The 27,071-nt window shown below is 45.0% G+C and overlaps 2 protein-coding genes across 12 annotated transcripts in view; one reads left to right on the top strand and one right to left on the bottom strand.

Moving 5' to 3' along the window:
• LOC117421262 (protein numb homolog) overlaps nucleotides 1-14,650 on the top strand; it is a 67,838-nt gene extending 53,188 nt beyond the window's left edge. For 6 of the 9 annotated variants that reach the window (XM_058987254.1, XM_058987253.1, XM_058987252.1 and 3 more), the window contains 8 exons: nucleotides 2,893-2,925; nucleotides 4,247-4,321; nucleotides 9,558-9,698; nucleotides 9,817-10,021; nucleotides 10,445-10,762; nucleotides 11,946-12,089; nucleotides 12,343-12,486; nucleotides 12,800-14,650. In XM_058987254.1, the coding sequence (XP_058843237.1) occupies nucleotides 2,893-2,925; nucleotides 4,247-4,321; nucleotides 9,558-9,698; nucleotides 9,817-10,021; nucleotides 10,445-10,762; nucleotides 11,946-12,089; nucleotides 12,343-12,486; nucleotides 12,800-13,443 (1,704 nt within the window). In that variant the 3' untranslated portion in view covers nucleotides 13,444-14,650. The remainder of the gene's footprint in view (nucleotides 1-2,892; nucleotides 2,926-4,246; nucleotides 4,322-9,557; nucleotides 9,699-9,816; nucleotides 10,022-10,444; nucleotides 10,763-11,945; nucleotides 12,090-12,342; nucleotides 12,487-12,799) is intronic. The other 3 variants (XM_058987251.1, XM_058987257.1, XM_058987258.1) reach the window with 3 other exon arrangements.
• Nucleotides 14,651-15,272: 622 nt separating this feature from the next.
• LOC117973852 (papilin-like) overlaps nucleotides 15,273-27,071 on the bottom strand; it is a 74,905-nt gene continuing 63,106 nt past the window's right edge. For 2 of the 3 annotated variants that reach the window (XM_058987246.1, XM_058987247.1), the window contains 8 exons: nucleotides 26,860-26,997; nucleotides 24,439-24,566; nucleotides 23,942-24,098; nucleotides 22,305-22,442; nucleotides 19,464-19,591; nucleotides 18,372-18,480; nucleotides 16,904-17,079; nucleotides 15,273-16,685 (listed from right to left, as the gene is read on the bottom strand). In XM_058987246.1, the coding sequence (XP_058843229.1) occupies nucleotides 16,537-16,685; nucleotides 16,904-17,079; nucleotides 18,372-18,480; nucleotides 19,464-19,591; nucleotides 22,305-22,442; nucleotides 23,942-24,098; nucleotides 24,439-24,566; nucleotides 26,860-26,997 (1,123 nt within the window). In that variant the 3' untranslated portion in view covers nucleotides 15,273-16,536. The remainder of the gene's footprint in view (nucleotides 16,686-16,903; nucleotides 17,080-18,371; nucleotides 18,481-19,463; nucleotides 19,592-22,304; nucleotides 22,443-23,941; nucleotides 24,099-24,438; nucleotides 24,567-26,859; nucleotides 26,998-27,071) is intronic. The other variant, XM_058987249.1, reaches the window with a different exon arrangement.

The raw sequence follows: 27,071 nt of genomic DNA, 5'->3' as shown, positions 1-27,071 counted from the left end.
TGTACTGCTCTGATGCAGGTAGAATTGAAGTGAGAGGTGCAGGCAGCTGTACTGCTCTGATGCAGGTGGAATTGAAGTGAGAGGTGCAGGCAGCCGCACCGCCCCACACTCTGATGCAGGTAGAATTGAAGTGAGAGGTGCAGGCAGCTATACCGCTCTGATGCAGGTAGAATTGAAGTGAGAGGTGCAGGCAGCTGTACTGCTCTGATGCAGGTGGAATTGAAGTGAGAGGTGCAGGCAGCCACACCGCCCCACACTCTGATGCAGGTGGAATTGAAGTGAGAGGTGCAGGCAGCCGCACCGCCCCACTCTGATGCAGGTAGAATTGAAGTGAAAGGTGCAGGCAGCCCCACACTCTGATGCAGGTAGAATTGAAGTGAGAGGTGCAGGCAGCTGTACTGCTCTGATGCAGGTGGAATTGAAGTGAGAGGTGCAGGCAGCTGTACTGCTCTGATGCAGGTAGAATTGAAGTGAGAGGTGCAGGCAGCCCCACACTCTGATGCAGGTAGAATTGAAGTGAGAGGTGCAGGCAGCTGTACCGCCCCACTCTGTCTCTCTTGTCATTCATACCCTCCTTGGAGGGCAGTAATGGAAGGAAGTCAGCTTTCTGCTCGCCTTGCACGCATTGTACTGTGACAGCATGTCACACTGAGACAGGGTTGTATTTCTCTGAGAGAGCAGGGAGACTGGTCTGGAGACTGGAGTGAGATCTGCAATGCGTGCAGACAAGAAGCCACGCTGATAAAGGCAAACTGGCCTTTTATAGTGCCTGTAATCTTGTGTTGAAGTGCTGTATTCTATCTATATTTGTGGGTGATGAAGTGTGTGTGTGTGTAATAACTGGAGACCATCTATTCTGTTAAAGTACTGCATAAAGGACTCAAGTTTAAGTAATACAGACCTGCAGCGTCTTTTACCTGCTGGGGATCCTGGGCTGAAGTAGCCCTTTTAAAGAGAGCTAACCAATGTTTGAATACATTTCCTTGTATTTTATTAGCACTAGCGATATAATCACTGGTTCCCCATTTCACTGTAGATGAAAAGTTGCTGCTGCTTCCTAATCACTTCATGTGTTCAAACTCTCTCCAGTGGTCGAGCTGCCTGTGTGCCTACAGCACTGGAACCAGGGTGTACCGTGTATATATAGCACTGTATTTGAAATGATGCACTTCACACAATACAAGGGGGAGCAGTAATGAACTAAGAAACAATACAAAATAAAAGAGATTCCAAAGCATTTCATACTAGTCCTTATGTCTCTGCAGCATATTATTATTATTATTATTATTATTATTATTATTATTATTATTATTATTTGCATACCTGTTAAGTTTTAATCCTAGTTTTATTCTGTATTTCTTCTCATTTACGAATTTCATGATTTTAATATTTTGTGTGTTTTTGTTTTTAAGCAGGTTAAAGAAAATGATTTATAATCTCATTGCACATTGCCCAATCTCTTACTTTGTGTTTGTTTTGAAACTGATTTTAAAGTCTTGCATGCCTGATGTTTCACTAACCCCTCAAGGAATCCAGCTCCACGCCATGGTTTAAACCGGCTCAAGTAAGATTAACAATTAACCAACTGGGGCAAAGTCAAAATCAGTGTGTGCTTGAAAAAAAGCAGAGTTTGTTATTGGGGAACCTTTAAGGGTAGGTCAAGGTTCCTTGCTTTTTTCTGATTAGATTAGATCAGAGTATTCATATTTTAAGATAATATTCTCTCCTGATCTCTTATACAGTGGCTGCCAGCATGTGACCAGTACACTGATCTAAACTGCCTCGATCGAAGGGAAACACTCACCTGTCCTTGCGACATGTTTCAACACTTTTTTGTAATTAATTAAACAGGTGCCCAGGGGTTCCTGTGCTATGCCTCAGACAGCTAGCTTCTCAAGGTTTTCACTTTGCCCCCAGGCATGACGAGAGAGCTGATGTGGAATTTCTTGAGCTTTTGCTGGTTTTCTGTTTGTTTTGATTTTTTCTCTCCTGATTTTTACTGATCTGGTTTAACAGAATAGACGAGATCCAACTCGGACACCAAGGCTGATACTGTGCCTGTTTTATAATGTGTAACCCCAACCCAATCTTCAAGGTGTTTGTTTGGAAATACCATGGTGTAAACGTATGGATTATTCGATTTCAAGTGGTGGAGGATATGAAGTTTATTCAGAAGAAATTGGGCTTTTTTTTTAGGTTAACTATAAATCAAGTTGACAAACATGTGGCTAAGGCTTTTGTTGGTGTAATGAGTTTCACTGTTTGGTGTTTTTGTGTCATGTACACTGATGAAGATATGAGCCAAAACATTGTCTTCATAGATTCAGAAATCTAGTTTCGTCCACAGACGTGCAGTTCTGGGATAAGATCCCCATTGCATAGCAGCTTGAGTCACTTCAGATCAAACTGCTGTGTGACAGGAGCCATTTCCTTTCCTGCATACTGGTGTCCGGGTATTCCTAGGTTGTCATTTCAGCAACATCAAACACATACATGAGGAAGAGACAAGTGTGCTCCCAGCCGAGCTTCTAAAACCCTCCCAGCAGAAATAACCATGCTGGTGCATGAGGGAGCCCTCTGCTCTCAAGTTTTACTAACCTGGTTACTAAACGCTTCTCTTCAAGGGAACGAGAGCTGTTAGCTGTGCATGAGCTACACAGTGTCCTTCTTTAATCTGTCCTTTCATTCTCTAACTGGGGCTGCAGCTTTTTTTTAAGCTCCACAAGGGGCTCGGCTCTGAATTAATGAGCCCCCCACCTTTCCCCCTCCTCCCCACCAACCTGCTAACCCCACCACCCCTGTTCACATGTGCCTGAAGCTGTGGGATGTTTGTAGCCTTCCTTCAGTAATGTTTCTCCTGCCTTGTCGTCCCCCCCTCCTCTGTCACTCCAGGACAGGAAGTTCTTCAAAAGCTTCTTTGGAAAAGTAAGTTTGAATTTTCAGCTGGTGGTATCTGTGGATGATGGAAAAGGGGTGGGCTGTGGTGGGGAGGGGGGTCACACCTTAAGCTCTCAAAAAAACCAATATGGCAGTTCAGGCTCCCCGTTATGGCCTTGGATGGTTTTTCAAAAAATGAACCTAGCTGTTGTCAGTTCCAATAGTGAATATATGCTGCGCACACAGATCTCTTCCTTTCCATGATTTTTCAGATTAGGGATCTTTAATAGGGAAACATTTTGAATTTTGTCTAAACATTTAAACACTTTCAGAAATATGCAACCAAATATAGGTGTGAGCCTTATTTTTTACATAGTAGTAAGTGTACAATGTAGGCCAATATTTTATATTTAAAATTCTATATAAAATTTCCATATAAAATTCTGTATCAATGCAGTCTTGTACACAAAAACACAGTCATGTATAAAATGTATTGAAAGGCTTAAGATGAATTTTATGATTTGGTACAAACATTCCCAATATGTTAAAGTTTAAACTTTTTATAAATTAAACAGAAACCATGGCCATTGCTACATGAATGAGAAATGAGGATCTTAATACATAAACATAATATTATTGGTATAGTTTCATTGTTTTATCATGAATCCAAACTGCTCTGAGATAATACTGCTGGTGAAAGGAGATATTTACTGTGCTGTTTCCATAGACTCCTCCAGGAAATTCATTAAAATCCAGTTCCTTTATTTAGGTAGGTGTGCAACTATTGAGAGCAAGTGGAGCATTAGTGGATGTAAAGGCTACAAGAGCAAATCCGAATACATTGACATTATTGTAAACCATTAAAAGAGTTTTCTCATTGAAAACCCCTTTCCCATATATCTGCTGGCCTGGTTGCTGGCATCAGCACAGCAGTGCACTTCAGCAGGCTACAGCGTTGAGAGCGCTGACATTATTTAGAATTGTTGCTCAGGTCCTCAAGAACAACAAGAATACAGAAAAGTGTCCTAGAGCAGGGTATGTGAGGTGTGGCTTCTCGTCCCCTTCCCCCCCCCCCCATTCATCTTTCCACTCTCTCAAATGCGTTGAAGGCATGAAAACCTCCACAGCTTGCGTGTGGTTGAAATGTGCTGGCCTGGTTTTCTTCTCTGCAGTGTGCTGTGTTCCTGCATCTCTGCTGCCAGTTTGTGTGGGTAATCTGGGGAATGCTCTAAATTTGACACTCTGCTCCTGCCTCTCCTTATTTTTTACAGGTTGTTTGGGGGGGGGGGGGGGGGGCTGAGCTACGGTGGAACGCAGTCAGTAAGACACTTCGACCAAACTGGCTCATCTTTGTCTCTTACTTTTAAAGGCTGGAAAGAAAGCAGTGAAGGCTGTCCTCTGGGTATCGGCGGATGGACTCAGGGTCGTTGATGACAAAACAAAGGTCTGTATTGTGTTTTGTACCTAGAAAAATAGTATTTCTACAAATGGACTTACTAATTTGCCTCCAGCCCCCAAGAAGTCTGTATATTCAATGTATGTGGACACCCTGAAGGGCCTTATTGCATTTATAATCCTGGTAAAACGGTGGATTTGAAGAAAAAAAAGCTTAAATCATGTTTAGGGCAAAAAATGTTTGTGCTTTATTAAATATTCTTATTCAAATAAAGTAGTCCCATTTATAACTCTGAACTACACAGTAAATTAATGTAATTAAAAAACAATATCTTTATTTTTGATATTGTTTACATTGCCATTACACCAGGGGGCGGAGTTGAGACAGCACAGGGTTATTTTTTCTTCTGTCAGTGCAGACACACTGTTTGAGCAGAACAGATGGGAAGAATACAGATAAATTCAACCACGTCTCGGATTTCAGTAATTTGTTCAAAGTCTGTGTCAGAGAGGGGTGGATAATGTGCACAAGTGTCTTTTTGTGTTTCTGTAGCATTACAAACCGCTAAAAATATATTATTTGAAGTGACAAAGTCGGGGTGAGCGAGTATAAATCCAGCGAATTTCTATTTTGATATCTTCCAGTTCATTTAATTGTTCTTCATCCAAATCGGCATGTCTGCTTACTACTTTTTTTTTGCAGGTAATTGGTCACTCAGTTTTATAGCGCTACTGTACATCTGTAACTGTAAACAAGATGGCTACCATTAATTTAAATTATGCGAGGCAGCGCAGTGATATCTAATAATGTGATGAAGCTTCAACTGTCCGTATCCATCCAATATACAGACAGCTGGAACCTAGCTCGACCAATCACATTGCTTGTTTCACGTTCCATTTTCAGCCTTGGATTATAATGAAGTAATATACTACTACCAGTACAACAGGTTGCCAGCATTTGTTGAGCAAAATAGGTTTTATGGGTGTGATTCACCAAATATTTATGGCTTTATAGTATTTTGTTTAAATATAGCTGATACAGGATAAGTAAATAACTAAACTAAATAAATAATAGAAAATGTTTTTATACCACAAGTTTTATTCTGTCTTTTGTAGTATGTTTTATAATTCATTTTCTGGTAAGTCACAGAATCGCCGTTCAGTAGTTTTTTCATTCAGCCATTTTATCTTGTTGGAGTGGAGGTGGAGGGTGTTCCTTTGAAAAGTGGCGGGTCTGACAGTGATGTGAACCAATCACATGACAGATGGAGACTGTTGCCCGGTAATGTAAGGATGTTAGGGCAATAGTTCAATCTATTTTTCCTCCTATGGTAATCTTTTAACCAATCACAGGCCAGAATTTCCAACCACTGACTATATATCTGAATGAATCAGTATTTGGAAATTATATAACTAACTGAATAATACGTTTTAAGGAGAGAATATAGAGAAGTTTTAACCACACTGCAAAAAAACGGGCTGCCCATAATAGTTGGTCAACTCTCACCACTTTGCCAGCCTGCCTCCCGTCCTTGGCTTGAGGCCACATTCTTTGATTTATTTCTACTGTCAAAGCCTTGCATCCTGCAGGTAAACAGGTTTTCTGCAGCATCAAAGTGTGTTCAACAAATTTACTAACACTAGGCACGTGCCTTGGTACAAGCACTAAATATAATATATATAAGTCTAGCATTTTACCATGAAGTGGTTTTGCTGGTAATTTGCCTCCTGTGTTTGTGGGTAAAGATTGTGGTGGATTTAATACAGTTCGTATAATTTAAAAATATACAGTGCCATGAAAAAGTATTTGCCCTGTCTGATTTTCTGCATTTTTGCATATTTTTGACACTGAATGTTATCAGATCTACAACCAAAACCTAATATTAGATAAAAGGGACCCTGAGTGAACAAATAACACAAAAATTTGATACATATTTCATTTATTTATTAAAGAAAGTTGTGCAACACCCAATGCCCCCGTGTGAAAAAGTAATCGCCCCCTTAGACTCAATAACTGGTTACGCCACATTTAGCAGCAATAACTACAACCAAACACTTCCTGTAGTTATTGATTAGTCTCTCACAGCACTGTGGAGGAATTTTGGCCCACTCCTCCATGCAGAACTGCTTCAACTCAGTGACATTTGTGGGTTTTCGAGCATGAACTGCTTATTTCAGGTCCTGCCACAACATCTCAATGGGGTTTAGGTCTGGACTTTGACTAGGCCATTCCAAAACTTTAAATTTCTTGTTCTTTAACCATTCTGATGTAGACTTGCTTGTGTGGTTCGGATCATTGTCTTGTTGCATGACCCAGCTGCGCTTCAGCTTCAGCGCACGGACGGATGGCCTGACATTCTCCTGTAGAATTCTCTGATACAGAGCAGAATTCATGGTTCCTTCAATGATGGCAAGGCGTCCAGGTCCTGATGTAGCAAAGCATCCCCAAACCATGACACTACCACCACCATGCTTGACCATTGGTATGAGGTTCTTACTGTGGAATGCAGTGTTTGGTTTTCGCCAGACATAACGGGGCCCATGTCGGCCAGAAAGTTACACTTTTGACTCATCTGTCCATAGAACATTGTTCCAGAACTCTTGAGGATCATCTAGGTGCTTTTTGCCAAACTTGAGACGAGCATTCATGATGTTCTTAGTGAGCAATGGTTTCCGCCTTGCTACTCTGCCATGAGTCCCATTTTTGCCCAGTGTCTTTCTGATGGTGGAGTCATGAACACTGACCTTAGCCGAGGCGAGAGAGGCCTGCAGATCCCTGGATGTTGTTCTAGGGTTCTTTGTGACTTCCTGGACGATTTTACGCCTTGCTCTTGGAGAGATTTTGGCAGGACGGCCGCTCCTGGGAAGATTCACTACTATCCCAAACTTTCTCCATTTGGACAATATGGCTCTGACTGTGGTTCGGTGGAGGCCCAGAGCCTTATAAATGGCTTTGTAACCCTTTCCAGACTGATAGACATCAACAACTTTTTTCCGGAGGTTTTCAGGAATTTCTTTTGTTCATGGCATGGTGTGCCTCTTGAACCTGTGTGCTGACAACTTCACTCTGATGGTAAGGGCCAAAGTTAGTCAGATTTATATTGGGCAGGGCTGGCCCAAATCAGGCCTGGTTGTTAACCAAAGTACTCAAACAGCTAACCCTAATTATCCCTTTAATTGGGTTGGGTTTCCACACCTGAAGATTGCATGTTTGATTACCTTGCACACCAAACAAATGAAAGAAGCACCAAACTTTGGTGTCATTTTTTTTCTCTGACTCCCTCTATATACTACTACAACCCACAAAAAAATCTGACCAAATACAATGTGAAAAATGTGCAAAAATGCAGAAAATCAGACGGGGCAAATACTTTTTCACGGCACTGTAATTTATATCACGGTGGTCACGGCTTTCATGGAACCTGTGAGCTGACTGATTTGTTTCCACTCTACTTGAAAATAGGACGGGAGCAGGACTTGTCTTTTTGAATGGGAGGCAATGCAAAGTTAAAGCAGTTAGAAACATCTTACACACAACTACATGAAAGCAAAGTGGCAAAATTTAGTTCTAAACAACTAGCAGAACAATATACCAAACATGAAAGCAGTGGGAGCAGCTTTAAAGGAGAAACAAACTTTTTAACCAAAGCATTTTGTGCAGAAAATGTACCTCTCCATACCTTTGATAATGCAACACCTCAAGGGAGGACGGTTTCCTGATCTGGAGAAGCATGAAACCCCGATTTGCAGCTCTAGCAGGACCTGTAACCGTGTAGAGCGATCCTTCTGATCGGAACAGTGTGCTCAGGGATGACAGACGTTGCATCAGAAGTGAACTCTTAATGTACACCTTGTAATACCAAAACCACAGCTGTGGTTAAATAGACATTAACAAAAGGATATTGTTGTAAAATTCTCCACCAGAGCATTTATTTTATGTCATTTCTGTGTTCAGATCATTTTTTCATTTCAAGTTTACTTTTGACTAGGAGCAGTTTAAATAAATATATGTTTATTATGGGGCTCCCGAGTGGCGCATCCAGTAAAAGCACTTGTGTAGAGTGCAGGATGCGCCCTATAGTCTGGACGTTGCGAGTTCAAGTCCAGGCTATTCCTTTGCCGACCGAGGACGGGAGCTTCCAGGGGGCGGCGCTCTGCCAATTGAGGGGGGAGGTAGGACTAGGTCGGCCAGGGTGTCCTCGGCTCACTGCACACTAGCGACCCCTGTAGTCTGGCCGGGCGCCGGCAGGCTTGCCTGTAAGCTGCCCGAGAGCTGCATTGTCCTCCGACGCTGTAGCTCTGAGGCGGCTGCACGGTGAGTCTGCAGTATGAAAAAAAGCGGTCGGCTGACAGCACACTCTTGGAGGACAGTGTGTGTTCGTCTTCGCCCTCCCGAGTCAGTGCAGGGGTGGTAGCGGTGAGCTGAACATAATAAAATAATTGGCCAATCCAAATTGGGAGAAAATAATAAAAATAATTGGCAACGACTAAATTTATGAGAAAAAAAGATATGTTTATTTAGCACACATATTAAAATATTAAAATATATTACGTAAGTTCAAATCTTTGTAGCCGTGACCATTCCATTTGTTTTTAGCGGTGACTGACAATTTTACTTTGACAAAATTCTATCCTTAAGTCTACTGGCATTCTTGACTAGCTGTCCTGTACTCCCCCCTGGTGGTCCCAGTTGGGTAGTTATGAGATATACAACTACAGAGACGAAGTAATTCCTGTATTTCCAACAGCATGCTGTATGTTTTATGGAAATGTTATAAACCAGCTCATTGTCATTATACATACTTTTAAATAAAGGTTTCAAATAACTAGGTTAGAGGTTAACTGAATGACTTTGCCTAGAGACTGTGGCTGAGTGACATACATTGGTATGAACAAGAGAAATACAGGAGTGGTTCACAAATAGAAACACCACAGATATGCTGCACCTTCAGTACAATGAACTGTCCAATCCATTTCATACAGTTCATATCAATGGCAGCATCCCTCATCTGTATCATAAAAAAGCTACTTCTGCCTGTTGCAAGTAAGTTTGTCACAGTGGACTTCAGTAGAGGTGATGGGATGTGCTTGGTGAACACGTGTGCAAATTACTGATTCACAAGCAGTCTTTGCCTACTCTGTTTTTAATATTAATAGAACCAAGACATGTCTTGCACTTTTGCAGAGTCTGTTTGAAGTCAATGGCAAGCAGGGTACTTTATAAAGTGTGTGATGAAAGCATTTTAATGATAATGATTGTGTTTTATTTTTTCTCTTTTTCACAGGACCTGATTTTGGACCAGACGATAGAGAAGGTGTCTTTCTGTGCCCCAGACCGGAACTTTGACCGGGCCTTCTCGTACATCTGCAGGGATGGCACCACGCGCCGCTGGATCTGTCACTGTTTCATGGCTGTCAAGGACTCTGTGAGTTTCTGACCTTTCCCAGCAGATACACACGCGCAATCCTCATGCATGTACCGCAGCATTTGCAAGCAGCATTCACATTATGCTGCATGATCTAAGCTTCCCTGCCTGTTCCCAGGGGGAGCGTCTGAGCCATGCGGTGGGCTGTGCCTTTGCCGCCTGCCTGGAGAAAAAGCAGAAGAGAGAGAAGGAGTGCGGGGTGACGGCTACCTTTGACGCCAACAGAACCACCTTCACCCGCGAGGGCTCCTTCAGGGTCACCACGGCAACGGAGCAGGCTGAGCGGGAGGAGATCATGAGGCAGATTCAGGACGCCAAGAAAAGTATCTGTCTGGGTGATGGAGAGCACATGCTTTTCATTCCTGAAATACAGTGCTCTGCATGCACATCAAAAACACATGATACTGAATTAGCAAAAGGCTTTTATACAGGAACAATATGACTCTTCCAATTGTACTGTTAACATGACCTAAGTGTGAATGAACCAAATTAGTGAATTATCGAATGTTGAAATTTCAAGCCAGAGCTGTTTCTTATCTTAACGTAACTGTAATTGTGTGTATAATCTTTCAGACAGTGAGGTCTAATGGAGATGAATCTATAGAAGTGTTTTTTTAACTCTATACTATCCCAGTGATTTTATAGGCCCAGTTTTTGTTAACCTCACTACATACAATAGTAATACAGGGAAATTAGGTTTATATTTGAGACACATTTGTTGATGCTTACATGTTTGTTGTCCACAGCTGAAGCGGATGTAAAGACCCCCGCTCCACCAAGTACAAACACAACTACTGCTGCTGCTGTGGTGAACCCAACGGCTCCAACTCCCACCCATCCCTCTCCCTCCTCGTCCCCCCCAGCCGCTGGCCTCCAGGACAACAACCCCCACGCCATCCCTCGCCGCCATGCCCCCATGGAGGCCCTCGCTCGCCAGGGCTCCTTCCGAGGCTTCCCCGCCCTCGGCCAGAACACCTCCCCCTTCAAACGACAGCTCTCCCTGCGCATGAACGAGCTGCCCTCCACTGTGCAGCGCAAGTCAGACTTTCCCATCACGAACTCTGGTAAGGCATTGGGATTACCAAGGTTTCAAAATCCATGGTCTTGCCTCTTTATTTGCACCAACAGCAATGTACATGCAAGTTTCGGTTCAGTGGATGCTGTATATTTAATATGTATTCTGCATGCCTCCTGATAAGCTGATCCCTTGAAAGGTGATGGGATTGTGAAACACTTACTAGCATCATTTGACGTTTATGTAAAAGATAAACATCCCCTTTTGTCATGTCCATACAAAGATTTCTGCAGTGATGACTGCCAAAAAAGGTGCATCAGTCACTAGTTCAGAAATTCAATTCATGGGGTGAAATGAAGAACACATAACCCACCCTATAATTCAGCATTGTAAATAAGCAGGTGCCACTGTACTTACTGGATTTCTTCATATCTATATCTCTATAGATAGATAAATACAATTAAATGTTATTCCACATTCCTTTTTGTGGTAGCACTGCTTATTTCAAGACAGCTGCTCTTTTATAAACATTTTATTTATTTGCTTGAGGGATGTTGTTTTTTTTTTATTCAAGGATATTTGTTAAGGAAGTGGAGTAGTGGGATAAAACAATGTCACACCACCAAGCCTCACCAAAACCAGCAGGGGTGGTTTTGAATACTTTTTTGATGCACCATGCATACATTTGCAAAACTGTACAAGCATACTGCAAACATATGCATACTGTTTGAAACATAAGAAAATCCTAATTATACATATACTTTTGTGTCTTTTAAAATGGTTTTCTGTTCAGTAAATGAGTTGTTCTTTATAGATTCATGAAAGATTCATTGTCTCCATGCGTCCTCATCCTCGCCACCACGCCACCCCCCACCCATCCATCCTCATCACCCCCACCCACCCATCCTCATCACCCCCCACCCCACTCATCCATCCCTAACACTCCAACACTACCCCACCCATCCATCCTCATCACCCCCACCCATCCATCCTCATCATCCCCACCCACCCTCCCACCCTCCTCCTCACCCCAACCGACCTACTCTCCTCACCCCACTAATCCATCCCCATGACCCCCACCCACATCCACCCACCCATCCATCCTCAACGTCCCCACCCACCCATCCATTCTCAACATCCCCACAAACCCACACATCCATCCTCAACATCCCCACCCACCCATCCATCGTCTTCTACTTTCTCACCCTCCACCCTGACTCTCTCCCTGGCAGTCCCCGAGGTTGAGGGGGAAGCCGACAGTATCAGCTCCCTGTGCTCCCAGATCACCACTGCCTTCAGTGCCCACCCTGAGGACCCCTTCTCATCAGCGCCCATGTCTAAGCCTGCCTCCTCTCCACAGTCTCCCGCTGCTCAAGGTACAGCCTGCTCCTCCTTAATTACACCTTCGCATTAGTCTTGTGTTAACACTAATACCATTAACCGGGTAGAAGGAGCAATATCTCTGCACTAAACAGCCACTAATTCAAGCTTTTCCCGAGGCACAGCTGCGATTCAAGGCATGGGTGTTTGCCTGCCAGGTTTATTATTTTTTTTGCATGTGCGGGGGGGGGGGGGGCTTTTGGGGTTCTTGCCTGTGCTGGATTAACCCCTTCCTGTTTGCTGCTCTAGTTAATGGTGCTGCCTCTGCCTTCCCCCTGCCTGTTGCTAACCCAGTCAGCACTGCCGCTGTGGTGGCGGCAGCAGCACCACCACCACTGCCTGCCCGCGACACAAACCCCTGGGCTCAGGGACCCAGTGCCACTACTAACCCAGGTGAGCTCCTTGGGGAGGGGAGAGGGGAGAAAGATGCTGTGCTCAGTTAGATATTCTGCCTCACAACCCTCGGAGCTCAGGGGGAGAAGGTTTATTAAGACAAGTGTGTGTTTTAAGAAAATATTAAACCCCTGGTCATGGCATGGGTGAAGGTTAACTAACAATGCATGCTGTTTTGGATTTGGTGCACTCATAATGCTGCATACCTGCCAGTGTGCACTGCAGCACAGCTCTAGGAAGTCAGATAAGCCTGTGCACATGTGTCTGGACATGTATGATTTTTGCTTTTGATATGCACCTTTCTCGCTTCTAGGTGGAAAACAGCTGACTCACAGGAGGACCCCCTCAGAGGCAGACCGCTGGCTTGAAGAGGTATCCAAGACGGTCCGAGCCCAACAGCAGCCAGGCATACCCCCTGTCGGTATGGCCATGCCTCTGCCAGCACAGCCCTTTCCTATCAACACCTTCATGGCTCCACCGCCAGCAGCTGTGCCTATGATCCCCCCGAGACAGCAGCCTGCCTTCCTCCCTCCTCCCCAGGGCTATTCTCTGGTGAATGGGATCCCGTACGGGCAGCCCAGCGTCCCTGTGGTGGGCATCACCCCCTCCCAGATGGTGGCAAATGTCTTTGGCACTGCCACACACCCCCAGGTGATCTCGCAGCCCTCTCCAGCTAACTTCCCCAAACAGAATTCATTCCCCCAGTACGAGGTGCAATCCAACACAAGCCCCTTCTACAAACCATCTCAGCAGCAGCCGCAACCGCCACCACAGCCCAATGGAACCGTTGCCTTCAACGGAGCTGAAAGCTGGAGCCAGCCCTCCTCTGCTCAGCCCATCGACCCCTTCGAGGCCCAGTGGGTGGCACTGGAGAGCAGGTCCAGGCAGCGCACCTCTCCCTCTCCCACAAACCCCTTCTCCACTGACCTACAGAAAACCTTTGAGATCGAACTTTAAAAGGCAGGCAAGGGGTAGGATGCCCTCTGCTGCAGAGTGAACTTGTAAACTGGACAGTCATTTAAAAAAATATAATAAATATAATAAAATCTAAATACTGTATCTACTGCAGGTGGAAAACGGGAATGAAGAGCTGCTTGCTTTCGTTTTGTTTTCTTTTTTTGAATTCCCAAAAGCAGCATCCGAAACCTTTTTCCGACTAGACACTTGTGGATGTGTCGCAGCGACACGGGGATCGTGAAACTGATCCTAGGGTGGGGTTGGTGGTGTTTTTAAAAGGACCCATGAGTGCCCTGAAAATGGTATGATCACCTCTCCAGTCCTTTCTTGTTAGTTACAGAGCCCCCTGCAGGCAGAGGTGGGATACTAAAGCCCCCATATCTGAGAGGCCGCAGCACTGAACAGGACACTTGAGCTTCCATGCTATGTTTAGAGGTTTAAAAAAAAACATGGGAGAGAATGCCGAAATCTTTATTTTTATGCATTTAGTATATTTTAAATAGTTGTGGAGTTAAACAGAGACGAGCTGTAAGTAATCTTGCCAAAGGTGAGGACTAGCGATGTGAAATGTGTATATACAGAGATTGATTTATCACTGATTGTATTGTAAATGGGAGGGAGGGTATTTTTGTTGTTGTCCCCTGATTGGACACCATGTAGTGTAAGTAGTTTTAAATTGCAGCAACAATCATGACCAGTAATCTAGCACCTATGTATTCTACTCGGAGAGCAGTATTGTCACAATGGATTGAATCCAGGAGCAGCATTGTCTTTTATTTTCACTTTGTTCTTTTTACTATTTCCTTTGCCCCAGAGTCTATTTTGTGTAGTCTTAATGGCTTTTTATGGCTTTTAACACTATTGTCAAATTGAATGCTATCTGTGTACATTTTTGTTTTGTTTTTGTTTTTTCTACAAAAGGATGTATACAAAGAAGTTGCAAATGAACAAATGCAATAGTAACTGTAAAGATGGGTACAGAATTATCTGCAGCTACAAGCCCCAGAATCTTCTGAAACCTCCATTCACTTTATTCCATTTGGTTTATAAAATATGAAATGCATTTAAAATAACTTTAAAGTAAGGGCTCTGTGACACATGCACACCCCTCCCTTTTCTCTTCAGTATAAGCCTTACAATTACTGTAATCTGAATCCTTCAACTTTTTTTTTCAACAGATTGAATAAAAGATGGTGGCAGAAACAAACCTCTGCAGTCTGGGTTTTTATTATTGTGTGCAGAGATGGATTTTATTTCTGCAAATGCAACTGATGGGATTGAATTTCTTAGGGTCTCCCTGTCGGTTATTCGTGGTGACACTTGGTTGGTGGTTCAGATTTTATGAGACTGTGATCATGTTCAAAATGTGCATTTTCAAGATGATATAATAACTCATTTTCGAATGAGAGGAGGCCATTCTGCACATTTAATGTAGTCTGGCTCCTAGTAGCTGATTGACCTCAGAATTTGTGTCTTAAAAGGATCCACGTGATTCTGCCTCAACAACATGACTAACAAGTCTAACTCCACTTACTGTAGTTTCCAACTGTCCTGGAGCAATTCGGGGGAGGCCACTGGGCTAAAGGATAAAGCCCTTTAGCAGAAAGGGTTTGGCAGCATTTGAAGGACCTTTTGGCACCCCAGGTAAATTTGGATAAATTGTTTCCCGCTCAGCTTTAAATCTGGAGCCAAGAGTCCTGCATCACTATGCCCAACACTCAGAAGCAATGGATCAAGCATGTATATGATCCCTTCCTGCACCCCCCCCCCCCTAACCCCTAACCCCAATCCTAACCCCAGACTAATAAGAAAGACAACACTTCATGTGCTCTGATAAATGGATATTAACATTTATTTCCTTATTTAAACCTAGTATTGCAGGCATGAGACTGCCCAAGCCAACCTTATACCTGGAGATGTGCTTTTGTAGAAAATTACAAGATGGAACTGCTAAAGAGTTTAAATACATTAGACTTGCCATTTGTACAGTTTATTAAAAAAGTACCTAAAATATTGCATTATATACAAAAAAACTTATTCTAAATATTCCTTTACCTGGGGCTTGTCTTTTAAGAAATAGCATGTCAATCTTTAGAGCTGCCCTTGTTTTTTTAAAGTACAAATGATCATTTACAACAGTGTACATCTTCAATTTATCATTTTTTCCCCCCAGGAAAGCCCAGTGCCAGATTTTGCCCAGTGGGGTTTAAACGTTTTAAATTTAAAAACGAGACAGAGAGAGAGTGCCCTTCAGGGAGGTTGAAGCTGTGGCGAGGGGGCAGGATTTCCAGTCACCGCTCATCCACGTGTTGCTTTATCACCTTGTGCCGTCCTCCTCCACAATCACTGCCTGTGTGCTGGTGTTTGGGAGTTTTAAAGCATTATACAGTAATATCTGATACTAGATAAGGTTTTCCTCCTGCTCAGAGAAACTGCTTAAAGTAGTGGATTGGATATAGTGGTATCATGTGGTTTAGTAAAGACATAAGTAAGCCAACAGCATGGATAAGTTTGGGGGAATTTAATTAAATTATTATTTCAAGGGAATCTGACAATGTATTTTATTAAATCCTTCCAGCTAGTGCTGAGTAGAAAACAGCCTTCAGACTTGCATACAAAGGACACACATTATGTTTCTCTAGTTTTGATCAATGGCTGAATAATAATACATTTTATTTGTAACTTGCATTGCTAAATCAGTACAGTATTTTGATGTGTGATCGTTGCCTATTTAATATTCTAATCACTCTCTAATAGGTAAGCAGGATCTGTTGCAACCTGTTTTATGAGTCTGCCTATCTACTGAAATACCATTCGAACACTAACATGACACATTACTTAAAGTAGTGTGGAACAAAATTAATTTACTGAATTGTTTGGCTGTAGGATTGAATTTAGTTTTTTTTGGTTCTCTGCTTTTGTTTTGTTTGCTCTTAAAGTTGCTAAATTGCACCCTGTTCTGTAAGTGTGAAGGATCCTTGTGGATTAGTCGGTATGAAAAGCCTGTGCTGCCCTGCTTGGGATGGGATTTCTCAGATGCTGGTGCTCACCGCTACCCCTCCCTCCCTGTGCTCGGCCCCCGGGCGAGTGTCTCTAACCCTGCTCGGTGTGTCTGGAGCAGCTGGCGCAGCAGAAGCTGGAGTAGTACTCGTTGCTGCACAGCTTGGCGTACACGATCAGGTCACAGTTAGCAAGCTCAGGCTGGTCGATGCACTCTGCACTGCTGGATCTGGATGGCGGGGCTGGAAATACAAAGACAGAATTACATTTTCAGGTTTGTTTGTTTTTGTTTCTTCCAAGTGAGGTATCGTGCTGTGATTTATTTTTGCCTGGGCATTGATAGTCTGATAAAGGTGTCTTCCATACATCTAAATTAGCTTTGGGCACTGTCTCTATATAATCCACAATCCTGCCTTCTCTGTTCTAAATGGACTGCTGTAGTGTAGTTTGATTCACTGACCCTGCGGGGTGTTCTTGATGACCCTGACCTCCGCGCTGGCACTGACGGAGTGGGAGCCCGTGTATGCGTTGCAGGTGTAGGAGCCCTCGTCCACGCGCTGCACGTTGTTCAGGATCAGGCTGCCGTCCTGCGAGATGAGAACATGACGCCCGTCCGACCGCACCGGGACCCCGTTTCTGCGGGAGCGGAGGAAAGGGGTGAAACTACAGCCCTGTGTAAAATGCTTTGGTAAATTATGACTGCAACTGGTCAGTCTTGACATTCGGGGTAGTATTTGGGGGACAACATTAACACCCGTCTTTTAAAATATAAAAAATACAAACAATGCTGATGTAACGGCAAAAAAACAGCAAACTGGCACTAATCTTGCACTACCTTACCTAAGGCAAGACTAGTTATAATCTGGGTCGGCAAAACCAGTCATAGCCCGCTGTATAGACTGGGAGGCAGGCCTATTGGTTGTAGCTAAAGAACAGGAGCAAAGAAATTGAGTGAAAGTCCCTCTCCCTTTCTGCTCTAACCCAGCTGTGCCCGGATCAGAGGCGCTGCCCTCTCACCTGGACCAGCATTCTAACCCAGCTGTGCCCCCCCCTCCTCTCACCTGGACCAGCATTCTAACCCAGCTGTGCCCCCCCCCCCTCCTCTCACCTGGACCAGTGCTCTAACCCAGCTGTGCCCCCCCCCCCCCTCCTATCCCCGGATCAGAGGCGCTGCCCTCTCCCCTGGACCAGCACTCTAACCCAGATGTGCCCCCCCCTCCTCTCACCTGGACCAGCATTCTAACCCAGCTGTGCCCCCCCCCCCTCCTCTCACCTGGACCAGTGCTCTAACCCAGCTGTGCCCCCCCCCCCTCCTATCCCCGGATCAGAGGCGCTGCCCTCTCACCTGGACCAGCACTCTAACCCAGATGTGCCCCCCTCTCCTCTCACCTGGACCAGCACTCTAACCCAGATGTGCCCCCCTCTCCTCTCACCTGGACCAGCGCTCTAACCCAGATGTGCCCCCCTCTCCTCTCACCTGGACCAGCGCTCTAACCCAGATGTGCCCCCCTCTCCTCTCACCTGGATTAGTGCTCTAACCCAGCTGTGCCCCCCTCTCCTCTCACCTGGATTAGTGCTCTAACCCAGCTGTGCCCCCCTCTCCTCTCACCTGGATTAGTGCTCTAACCCAGCTGTGCCCCCCTCTCCTCTCACCTGGATTAGTGCTCTAACCCAGCTGTCCCCCCTCTCCTCTCACCTGGATTAGTGCTCTAACCCAGCTGTGCCCCCCTCTCCTCGCTCTGGACCAGCGCTCTAACCCAGCTGTGCCCCCTTCTCCTCTCTCTGGATCAGAGGCGCTGCCCTCTCACCTGGACCAGTGCTCTAACCCAGCTGTGCCCCCCTCTCCTCTCCCTGGATCAGAGGAGCTCTAACCCAGCTGTGTGCCCCTCCCCCTCCCCCTCCCCGGATCAGAGGCGCTGCCCTCTCACCTAGACCAGCGCACGTTCACGTTGCTGCCTGTCACGATGCAGGGCAGCTGGGTGCTGCTTCCCTCCGAGACCTGCACGTTGTTCGGGGCTGTGGTGATTTTCAGATCCCCTGAAATGGAAAACACAGAAGTTTACTTTGCAAGTTTTGGCCTGGGGTCCCACATGCCCCCTACAGTATGTTAAATGTTTTTATTATTTTTTTTAAATGTATTGGATATCTACATGCCAAATATATTTATACTGCTGCATAAAATGAACAAGATGATAAGACAGCTACAGCTATGGCCAAAAGATTTGCATCACCCTATAGAATTAGGGCTCTGGACTCTGGACTCTTGACCAGAGGGTTGTGGGTTCAATCCCAGGTGGGGGACACTGCTGCTGTACCCTTGAGCAAGGTACTTCACCTAGATTGCTCCAGTAAAAACCCAACTGTATAAATGGGTAATTGTATATAAAAATAATGTGATATCTTGTAACAATTGTAAGTCGCCCTGGATAAGGGCGTCAGCTAAGAAATAAATAATAATAATAATAATAATAATAATAATAAATAACTAATTTTGCTTCATAAAGTCGAATGAAACCTGCTGATACTTTGACATACTGAATTACATTTTGAAATCTAACATGAAATTCTGTACTACTATTATGGCTTCCGGTAGACTTTTTTGCTATATCATTTTGTAGTTTCTTTGATTTCATGATTTTAAATAAAAGATGTTCATATAGTTTTATTTTTAATTTTTGTATTTCTCAATCCTTAAATTCTAGATGATGCATAACTTTTGGCCATAGCTGAATAGATGGTCTCTGCTGTTTTCTTTATAATAGTTCACTTAGTGCTGCTTCAGGTCTGAATCTGACTTCAACCAAATCAGTCACTGGGATCTGCAACAGGGTGCTGCCACTATAGTCTGCTGTGATGTTCGTTTATCCAAACTGTACAGTGTCATGTCATTGCAGGATTTGGAATACCACAGAAAGAGCATGGCATAGAGATTGCACTTGACTTGTAATGTTCTTTCATTAGCTGTTGCTGTGTGAGGGGTTGTGCTGCAGCAGGGAGGCCGCTGCGTGCTCGCTCCTCACCCTGCACTTTGAGCTGGAGTTGCCGGTGGTCCCTCTCCCTCGCGTTGGAGGCGATGCAGGTGTAATGGCCAGGGTCCTCGCTGCTCAGCTCACTGATGATTAGGGAGCCGTCCGCCTGATGGGTGTGTCTGCACACAGAGAGAGAGAGAGCGAGCCCCAGACACAGAGAACACACTGCCTTTCTGAGGTTCAGAGAGAATGGGGCAACAAATACGCCCTCCCTCTTTCACTTATTAACAGTACTTTACTGCTTCAGGTGACATGTTTCTAGTGGTATCCGCACACCTCCGCCATCTCTCAGCTCTCAATTCCTCGTTCCCTCTAACTGCTGGTTGGGTCCTCTGCACTTTGACACATCTGAGGCAGTCCCCGGCCCAGAGGCACAAGGTTACGCCACAATTTTCCGCTTATTCCTGCCTTGTTGAATTTGTGCACCATAAAAGCAGTGCAGGTGGTCTCCTACGCTCCCAGTGCACTAATCTTTAACACCTCTCCCTCCCCCGCACCCCCTCCTGCTCCAATCCCTACACCCACTGCATCCCCTACTAACTCACCCTCCTTCTCCACCTTCTCGCCCCTCTCAGACTCTGACCTCTCCTCCCTGCTCCAGGGTCACAAACCCACCACGTGTGCCCTGGACCCCCTCCCCACTCACCTCTTTCAAGCTGCTGCTCCTGCTCTACTTCCCTTCATCTCCTCCCTTCTCAACACCTCTCTCCTTTCTGGTCTCTTTCCCTCTGCCTTCAAAAAAGCCTCTATCACTCCCCTCCTCAAAAAACCTACCCTCGACCCCACCTCCCTCCAGAGCTACCGTCCTGTCTCCCTCCTACCCTTCCTCTCCAAAACCCTCTCCAATCTGGCTTCCGCTCTGCTCACTCCACTGAAACCTCCCTTCTGTCTGTCACCAACTCACTTAAGTCTGCCCAAGCTGCCTCTCTCTCCTCTGTCCTAATTCTCCTCTACCTCTCTGCTGCCTTTGATACTGTTGATCACTCTATTCTACTATCATCTCTCGCTGACCTGGGGATCTCTGGCACTGCTCTGGCCTGGTTCTACCTCTCCAACCGCACTTACCAGGTAACCTGGCGTGGAGTAACCTCCACACCTCACCCTCTCTCAACAGGAGTCCCCCAAGGGTCAGTCTTGGGTCCTCTCCTGTTCTCTCTCTACACCCGCTCCCTGGGCCCCCTCTTCGCATCCTATGGTTTCTCATACTATTTCTATGCTGATGATGCTCAGATATTCCTCTCCTTCCCCACCTCTGACTCTACCATCTCCTCCCGTATCTCTACCTGTCTGTCTGCTATTTCCTCCTGGATGCACTCGCATCACCTCAAACTCAACCTCTCTAAATCTGACTTCCTTATCTTTCCCTCCTCCTCCTCCCCCTCCTCTGATCTCTCTATCTCTGTTCCTCTGGAATCTACCACACTCTCTCCCTCTTCCTCCGCTAAGAACCTTGGAGTCTCCCTGGACCCCTGCCTCTCTTATTCCCAGCACATCTCCACTCTGGCACGCACTTGCCGATTCTTCCTGAGCAACATCCGAAGAATCCGACCCTTCCTCACCAACTACGCCACCCAGCTCCTGGTCCAGGCCTTGGTACTCTCCCGCCTAGACTACTGCAACTCCCTCCTAGCTGGCCTCCCTGCGTCCGCCACCCATCCACTCCAGCTCATCCAGAACTCCGCTGCCCGCCTGGTGTTCTCTCTGCCTCGCTTCTCCCACGCAACTCCACTACTCCGCTCACTCCACTGGCTACCGATCACCGCTCGCATCCAGTTCAAGACTCTTGTACTAGCCTACAGATGCCTTGACCAGACTGCACCCAGCTACCTCCAGACCCTCACCTCTCCCTACACCCCCACTCGACCTCTCCGCTCCGCCTGCACAAGAAGACTGGCTCTACCTCCTCTAGCTCCCCTGCCTCCAGATCCCGCTCCTTCTCCACCCTCGCTCCGCAGTAGTGGAATGACCTTCCTACAGATGTCAGGACTGCCCAGTCCCTGACCACATTCCGACGCCTCCTTAAGACTCACCTCTTCAGACAGCACTTGTAGAACTCCTCTGTTTTTCCCCTGGGACACTTATCACCCTTCCTTGAATGTGCTTTATTTGCTCTTATCTGCCCCCTATTTTACTGCATTTAATCCTGTACTTCAGAGTACTGTAGTCTGTCAAGTGTTTAATCTGTAGTATTTTGTATTTAATCATATCCTGATGTAACTATCACTGTCACTGTTATCTGCTGTAGTATTGAATTGTATTTTGTCACACTTGTACTTGCTTGAACCAAAGTCATTGTATTTATCTTGCTCTTAATTGTATTATTACTTGAACTGTAACACTTGAAATGTATTTGCTTACGATTGTAAATCGCCCTGGATAAGGGCGTCTGCTAAGAAATAAATAATAATCTACATCACAAAATAAACAAGCCTCAGTCTCTGCTAGTGAAGTGAATAATAGAAACCTGGCATATAGATCGCAGACACTGACGCTATGCATGTGTCCCAGTCTTATTTAAAATAAAAAAGTCTATATATTGGAGTTAAGTATTGTTCCTTATAACTTTGAACCCATTCACGCAGGTGAAGAACCACTTGCAATAGATGGACAGGTCTGCATCAGAACCAACGGATGGTTTATTCTGAAACATCAGCAAAACAGAATGCTGTATTCACTATAAACAGAATAATCTATTCACCATAAACAGAATGCTGTAGTCACCATAAAGAGAATGCTATATTCACTATACACTGAATGGGATTCTAAAGGCAGTGGCCCCCGCATCTCAAGCTGTACTTCGCCCCTCTGCAGCCCCTCCTCTGGAATCCTTACCTGGGGGAGCTCAGGGGGCGCCCGTCTCTCCTCCACTCCACTGTGACGCCGGGAGAGGGGGGCAACTTGCAGGGCAGTCTCACTGTCTGCCCAGGCCGTCCTTCCACTGTTGAGGGTCCTGACTTATCAATACTCAACCTGGGGTGGAGGGAGGGAAGGCTTCAGTTCAGACATTTACTTTCACTGTGAACATACTGCTTCATGTCCCCAGTGCTAAAGTGTTATACAACGGTGAGGCTCGTGGGCTATGTGATGTCACAGTTCTCTTTACACCCTGTTTTTGTCAGTTTTTCATTTCACACTCCATTTGTATGATGTAATAGACTTGGCAATATCCCAAAACGACACACCCTGCAATGCTATATTGCGATTATACAACAGCTGTGACAGTCATTCCTTAAACCTTTGAGAAAGAGGTTTGCTGCAAAACAGAACACTTGAGCCCTAGTTATGAGGGCAGCAGTGTGGAGTAGTGGTTAGGGCTCTGGACTCTTGACCGGAGGGTCATGGGTTCAATCCCAGGTGGGGGACACTGCTGCTGTACCCTTGAGCAAGGTACTAGATGCTCCAGTAAAAACCCAACTGTATAAATGGGTAATTGTATGTAAAAATAATGTAATATCTTATAACAATTGTAAGTCGCCCTGGATAAGGGCGTCTGCTAAGAAATAAATAATATGTAAGGTAAGACTTCTGGAATTCTTTTGTTAGCTTCAACCATGACGCAGTTTAAAGCCCAGTCCACACTAACGTGATTCATACACAGCATGTGTGCAGTAGAGCAGGGTTCTGATTTGCTATTGTGCAAGGTGTAACTGAACATGTTAGTGCTATTGAGAGAGAGAGAGAGCAGGCATTTAAACTCAGGATTTCCAGGGTATTGAATAACTTTATAACATCAAAGGCTGCAGAACTGAATAAATACATGAGGACAGGGTTGTATGAGAGACTGGAATGGCCTGTTTTAGGTGTCACCGAGACATGCTGCTCCTGTCTTGCAGCAGTTTGTATGCTTGTACAAAGCAGATAGGCACTCTCCATGATGGGTTCTTATTAACATGCTATTACTGGCACTAGCCAAGCAGAAGGCTGCATTTCCAGAAAAGCAAAATCTGCACACTTGACAGTGCTTGCATCGCAACACTGTAAAACCCATCAGAACTACAGCAAGTAAAGCAAATCTAATACAGACACATTGCCAGCTGGAGTTCCACAAGCAAATCTAATACAGACATATTACCAGCTGGAGTTCCACAAGCAAATCTAATACAGACACATTGCCAGCTGGAGTTCCACAAGCAAATCTAATACAGACACATTGCCAGCTGGAGTTCCACAAGCAAATCTAATACAGACACATTGCCAGCTGGAGTTCCACAAGCAAATCTAATACAGACACATTGCCAGCTGGAGCATTTCTTTAAGCATCGCTCTGTGGTGGGTAAATACCCAGTGTGCATTCAGGGTGTTCGTTTCATTCATGGATTAAACATGTTTTAATTGTGTATGGAAAAGACTGAAGAAATACTGAATATAAAATAAATTGGCCTGCATGGTACACTCACTACATGATGTTAAACTCTCTGAACCCCCAGCAATGTGAATGCTTTAGTAACAGGGCAGCATACAGATTATACCTGTGTGTGCTGTGGTGCGCAGGCCATGGTACAGGGTGCAGGGTCTGGGATGGGGTGCTCTGGGGTCCCGTTTCGATGGGATGCCCCGAGACGAAGCCCCCACCCCCTTGCTGAATGGAATGGTCCTCCTGGGGGGGCACGGGGGAGCGAGCATCCTCTGAAATCACAAACACACTTCCTTACACAGCAGCCAGGTCCTGTGATGTCTACTCTCTCATTGCTGTTAATAGGTTACTAGATCAAACTATAAGAAACTGTCACCATAACCAGCCCTAAGCCAAGCAGTAATGATCTGGAAAAAGTCTTCATTGGTCTGGCTACAGGGCCCAGCCAAAACCTTTAGGATTAAAAGCAGGAATCATTTGCTGTACCCTGCTGAAATAGACACACACCCTATACATCAATAAATAAATCAATAGCCCAGTCTCTTGGAAGTGTGTCTCGGTGCCTGACAGAGTGTGTAGCCCTATTGAAGAACGCCCCTGCAGACGGGTTACCTGCCACAGTGAGGAGGATGTAGCGGTGGTCTCGCTCCCTGCTGTTCGAAGCCACACACATCAACCAGCCGGAGTCCCGGGCGCTCAGCGGACCAATCAGCATCGAGCCATCGGGCTGCTGCAAGTGCCTGCCAGTGCAGAGAACATACAGCAGCAGTGAGTCAGCCGGACCACAAGGGGGCACTCCAGGGGGTCAGCCCTGGAGAAATCTCACGAGTTTCATTACCCCATACCAGCTTCAATCCAACAAAAATATAAACAAATAAAACAGGCCTAAAAACTGGTAAACTTAAAAAGGCCAAAGGGACATTAATCACATGAATTTTTCTGAGAGAGCAAATGCAACACCAAGCCACTGATGTTTTCTTCACTGATTGTATCCCTGATGAGAGAGACTTTAATTGGGTTAATCTTAGTGCTGCCTGACAAGAACATTTACACAGCCACCCAGCTTTGGGGAGAGTCGTGTTAATGTTAATGTAATTCTGGAGTGGAGCTCAGTAATTTCTAGTCAACAGCAGCCTGGTCTAATACATCTCCTAGGGGGGTTGCGAAGGCACTCACTTATCCAGCTGGCCTCTGATCAAATTGTATTCTAGACTGCTCAGGGTCGTTAAGCCAATCAGAGCACACATTTCGCCTTCTGTCTTCCACATCACATCACAGACAGCGTAGTGGCATGGCGTCCACACCCTTCACTCACCGTGACACTGTCCCCAGGACATGGTTTAAATCCCATGCTGTGCCATGCCTTGTAGGCGTCCTTTCATACCCGGTACTGAGGCCCGTTAAACAAAAGCGACTTGCGACGATCGCAATCACAAGCACCTCGCAAATAAAACATTGAGTTTCATAAAACTTTCGCAGAGCTGCGACATCGCAGATTTTCACCAGAAACCTGCGAGAGCCAGACAGCATCCGCAAGTCGCAATTTTCATCGCAGATCCTGTTTTAGGACATTCCATGGCGCTACTACTAGCTTGCTGTGGAACTGTACGCTTTATTGAACAGATTTCTCAGGTTATATCTTATATTTCTCAGGTTTTATCTTAGAACTCCCCCCACACAGGATACATTTTTTTTTTGGATATATACAAAAGGTTTAAGTAATTACAAAACAAAATTATGTATTTAATGATGTGTGACCCAAAGTTATGTGGGTGAAAAACAACAGAAACTGAGGCAAGGACAAGTTGTAAAAACAAACACGGTTTATTTTATTAAATACCATCATATACCAAAAGTACCGATTTAATCACTATGATAATAAAACAAACCAATAGCATTACTGGTCAGATTACCTTGCTTTAAACTGGTGATAATGCCGTACAGCAATTATTATGTAAATAGTAACAATAATACAAACAGAATTAAATGTGTACAATAAATAAGTTAAATAACACACAAACGTGATACAAACAAATAAAATGGACCAAACTCAAGTGACAAAAATAGTGACAAGCATCTCCTTCTCACAGATAAAATCTAAAAGTAACCTGCCAGATCCCCAAATCACAGAAACAAAACGCACTTTCCTCAACTCGTCTCAGCTACACTTCACCCCAGTAGTAACAAAGCTTTGTAGCAGCAGCCACCTCCATGTTATTACCTGCCCGACACGTTTAAATAGTGAGGCTAAATGCCACTTGATTACCAGGCATGCCCCTAAAGACTAATAAAAGTGTCAAGGTAGCGATTGTGCTTAGTTCACTATATACATTTCATCCAAAAGCCAATTTTCAACTGTGTAGAAAGAAAAGTAAACACAGATCAGTGCACTTTTTCTTTAAATACGTCTGCTGCACAGCGTTGATTTTTTTTCTACATAGCTGAAGAAGGGCTTTCCTTATGTATGTATAGAACTTCACAGTACAGCCTGTCACTTTTCACAGCTCCACATGTCTGTCAGCAGGGAGGGATTTTGGTTTTCCTCAATCAACTTTAAAGCTTTTTTATTTCTCTTCTTTTTCCTTCTTTTAATTTCGTTCTGCTCACTAGGGATTCTATCCATTTCTTTATTATTTCGGCTACTGTTCTTTGCTCCTCCCCAACAGTGTTTACTGCTTCAGTGATCATCTGCAACTTTTTTTTCTTTGTGACAAAACTTGCAGAAAACTTGCCAAATACAACGGATTTGTGTCGACCAGCCATTTCACAGGACTTTTGTGAAACGGGCCCCTGGCATGTTGTTACCATGGAGAGAGCATGCAATGGGGGCGGGGCTACAATTACTCTCTAAGAAAACAGTAATGGCGGATAACAAGCAAACAAATCTGCAATCCTGTTTTCCTCCCATGCAGCAGCTAAACACAGTAGTTAAATATGAAAGTGTTCACTCCTGCTCGTGCCGATATTACCCACGTACACAGACGTTCACTGTCCTGTAACCCCACAGTATTACAGGTGAGCTGGACTCCTTACCTGGGGGAGCTCAGGGGGCGCCCATCTCTCCTCCACTCCACTGTAACGCCGGGAGAGGGGGGCACCTTGCAGGGCAGTCTCACTGTCTGCCCGGGCCGTCCTTCCACTGTTGAGGGTCCTGACTTATCAATACTCAACCTGGGGGGGAGGGAAGGCTTCAGTTCAGTCAACTCCCAAACACAGCATTCCCAGGAGAAAAGGGCTATTTGTGT

Source organism: Acipenser ruthenus, chromosome 15, assembly GCF_902713425.1.
Source record: "Acipenser ruthenus chromosome 15, fAciRut3.2 maternal haplotype, whole genome shotgun sequence".
NCBI lineage: Eukaryota > Metazoa > Chordata > Actinopteri > Acipenseriformes > Acipenseridae > Acipenser > Acipenser ruthenus.
This window is presented reverse-complemented; position numbering and strand designations above follow the sequence as displayed.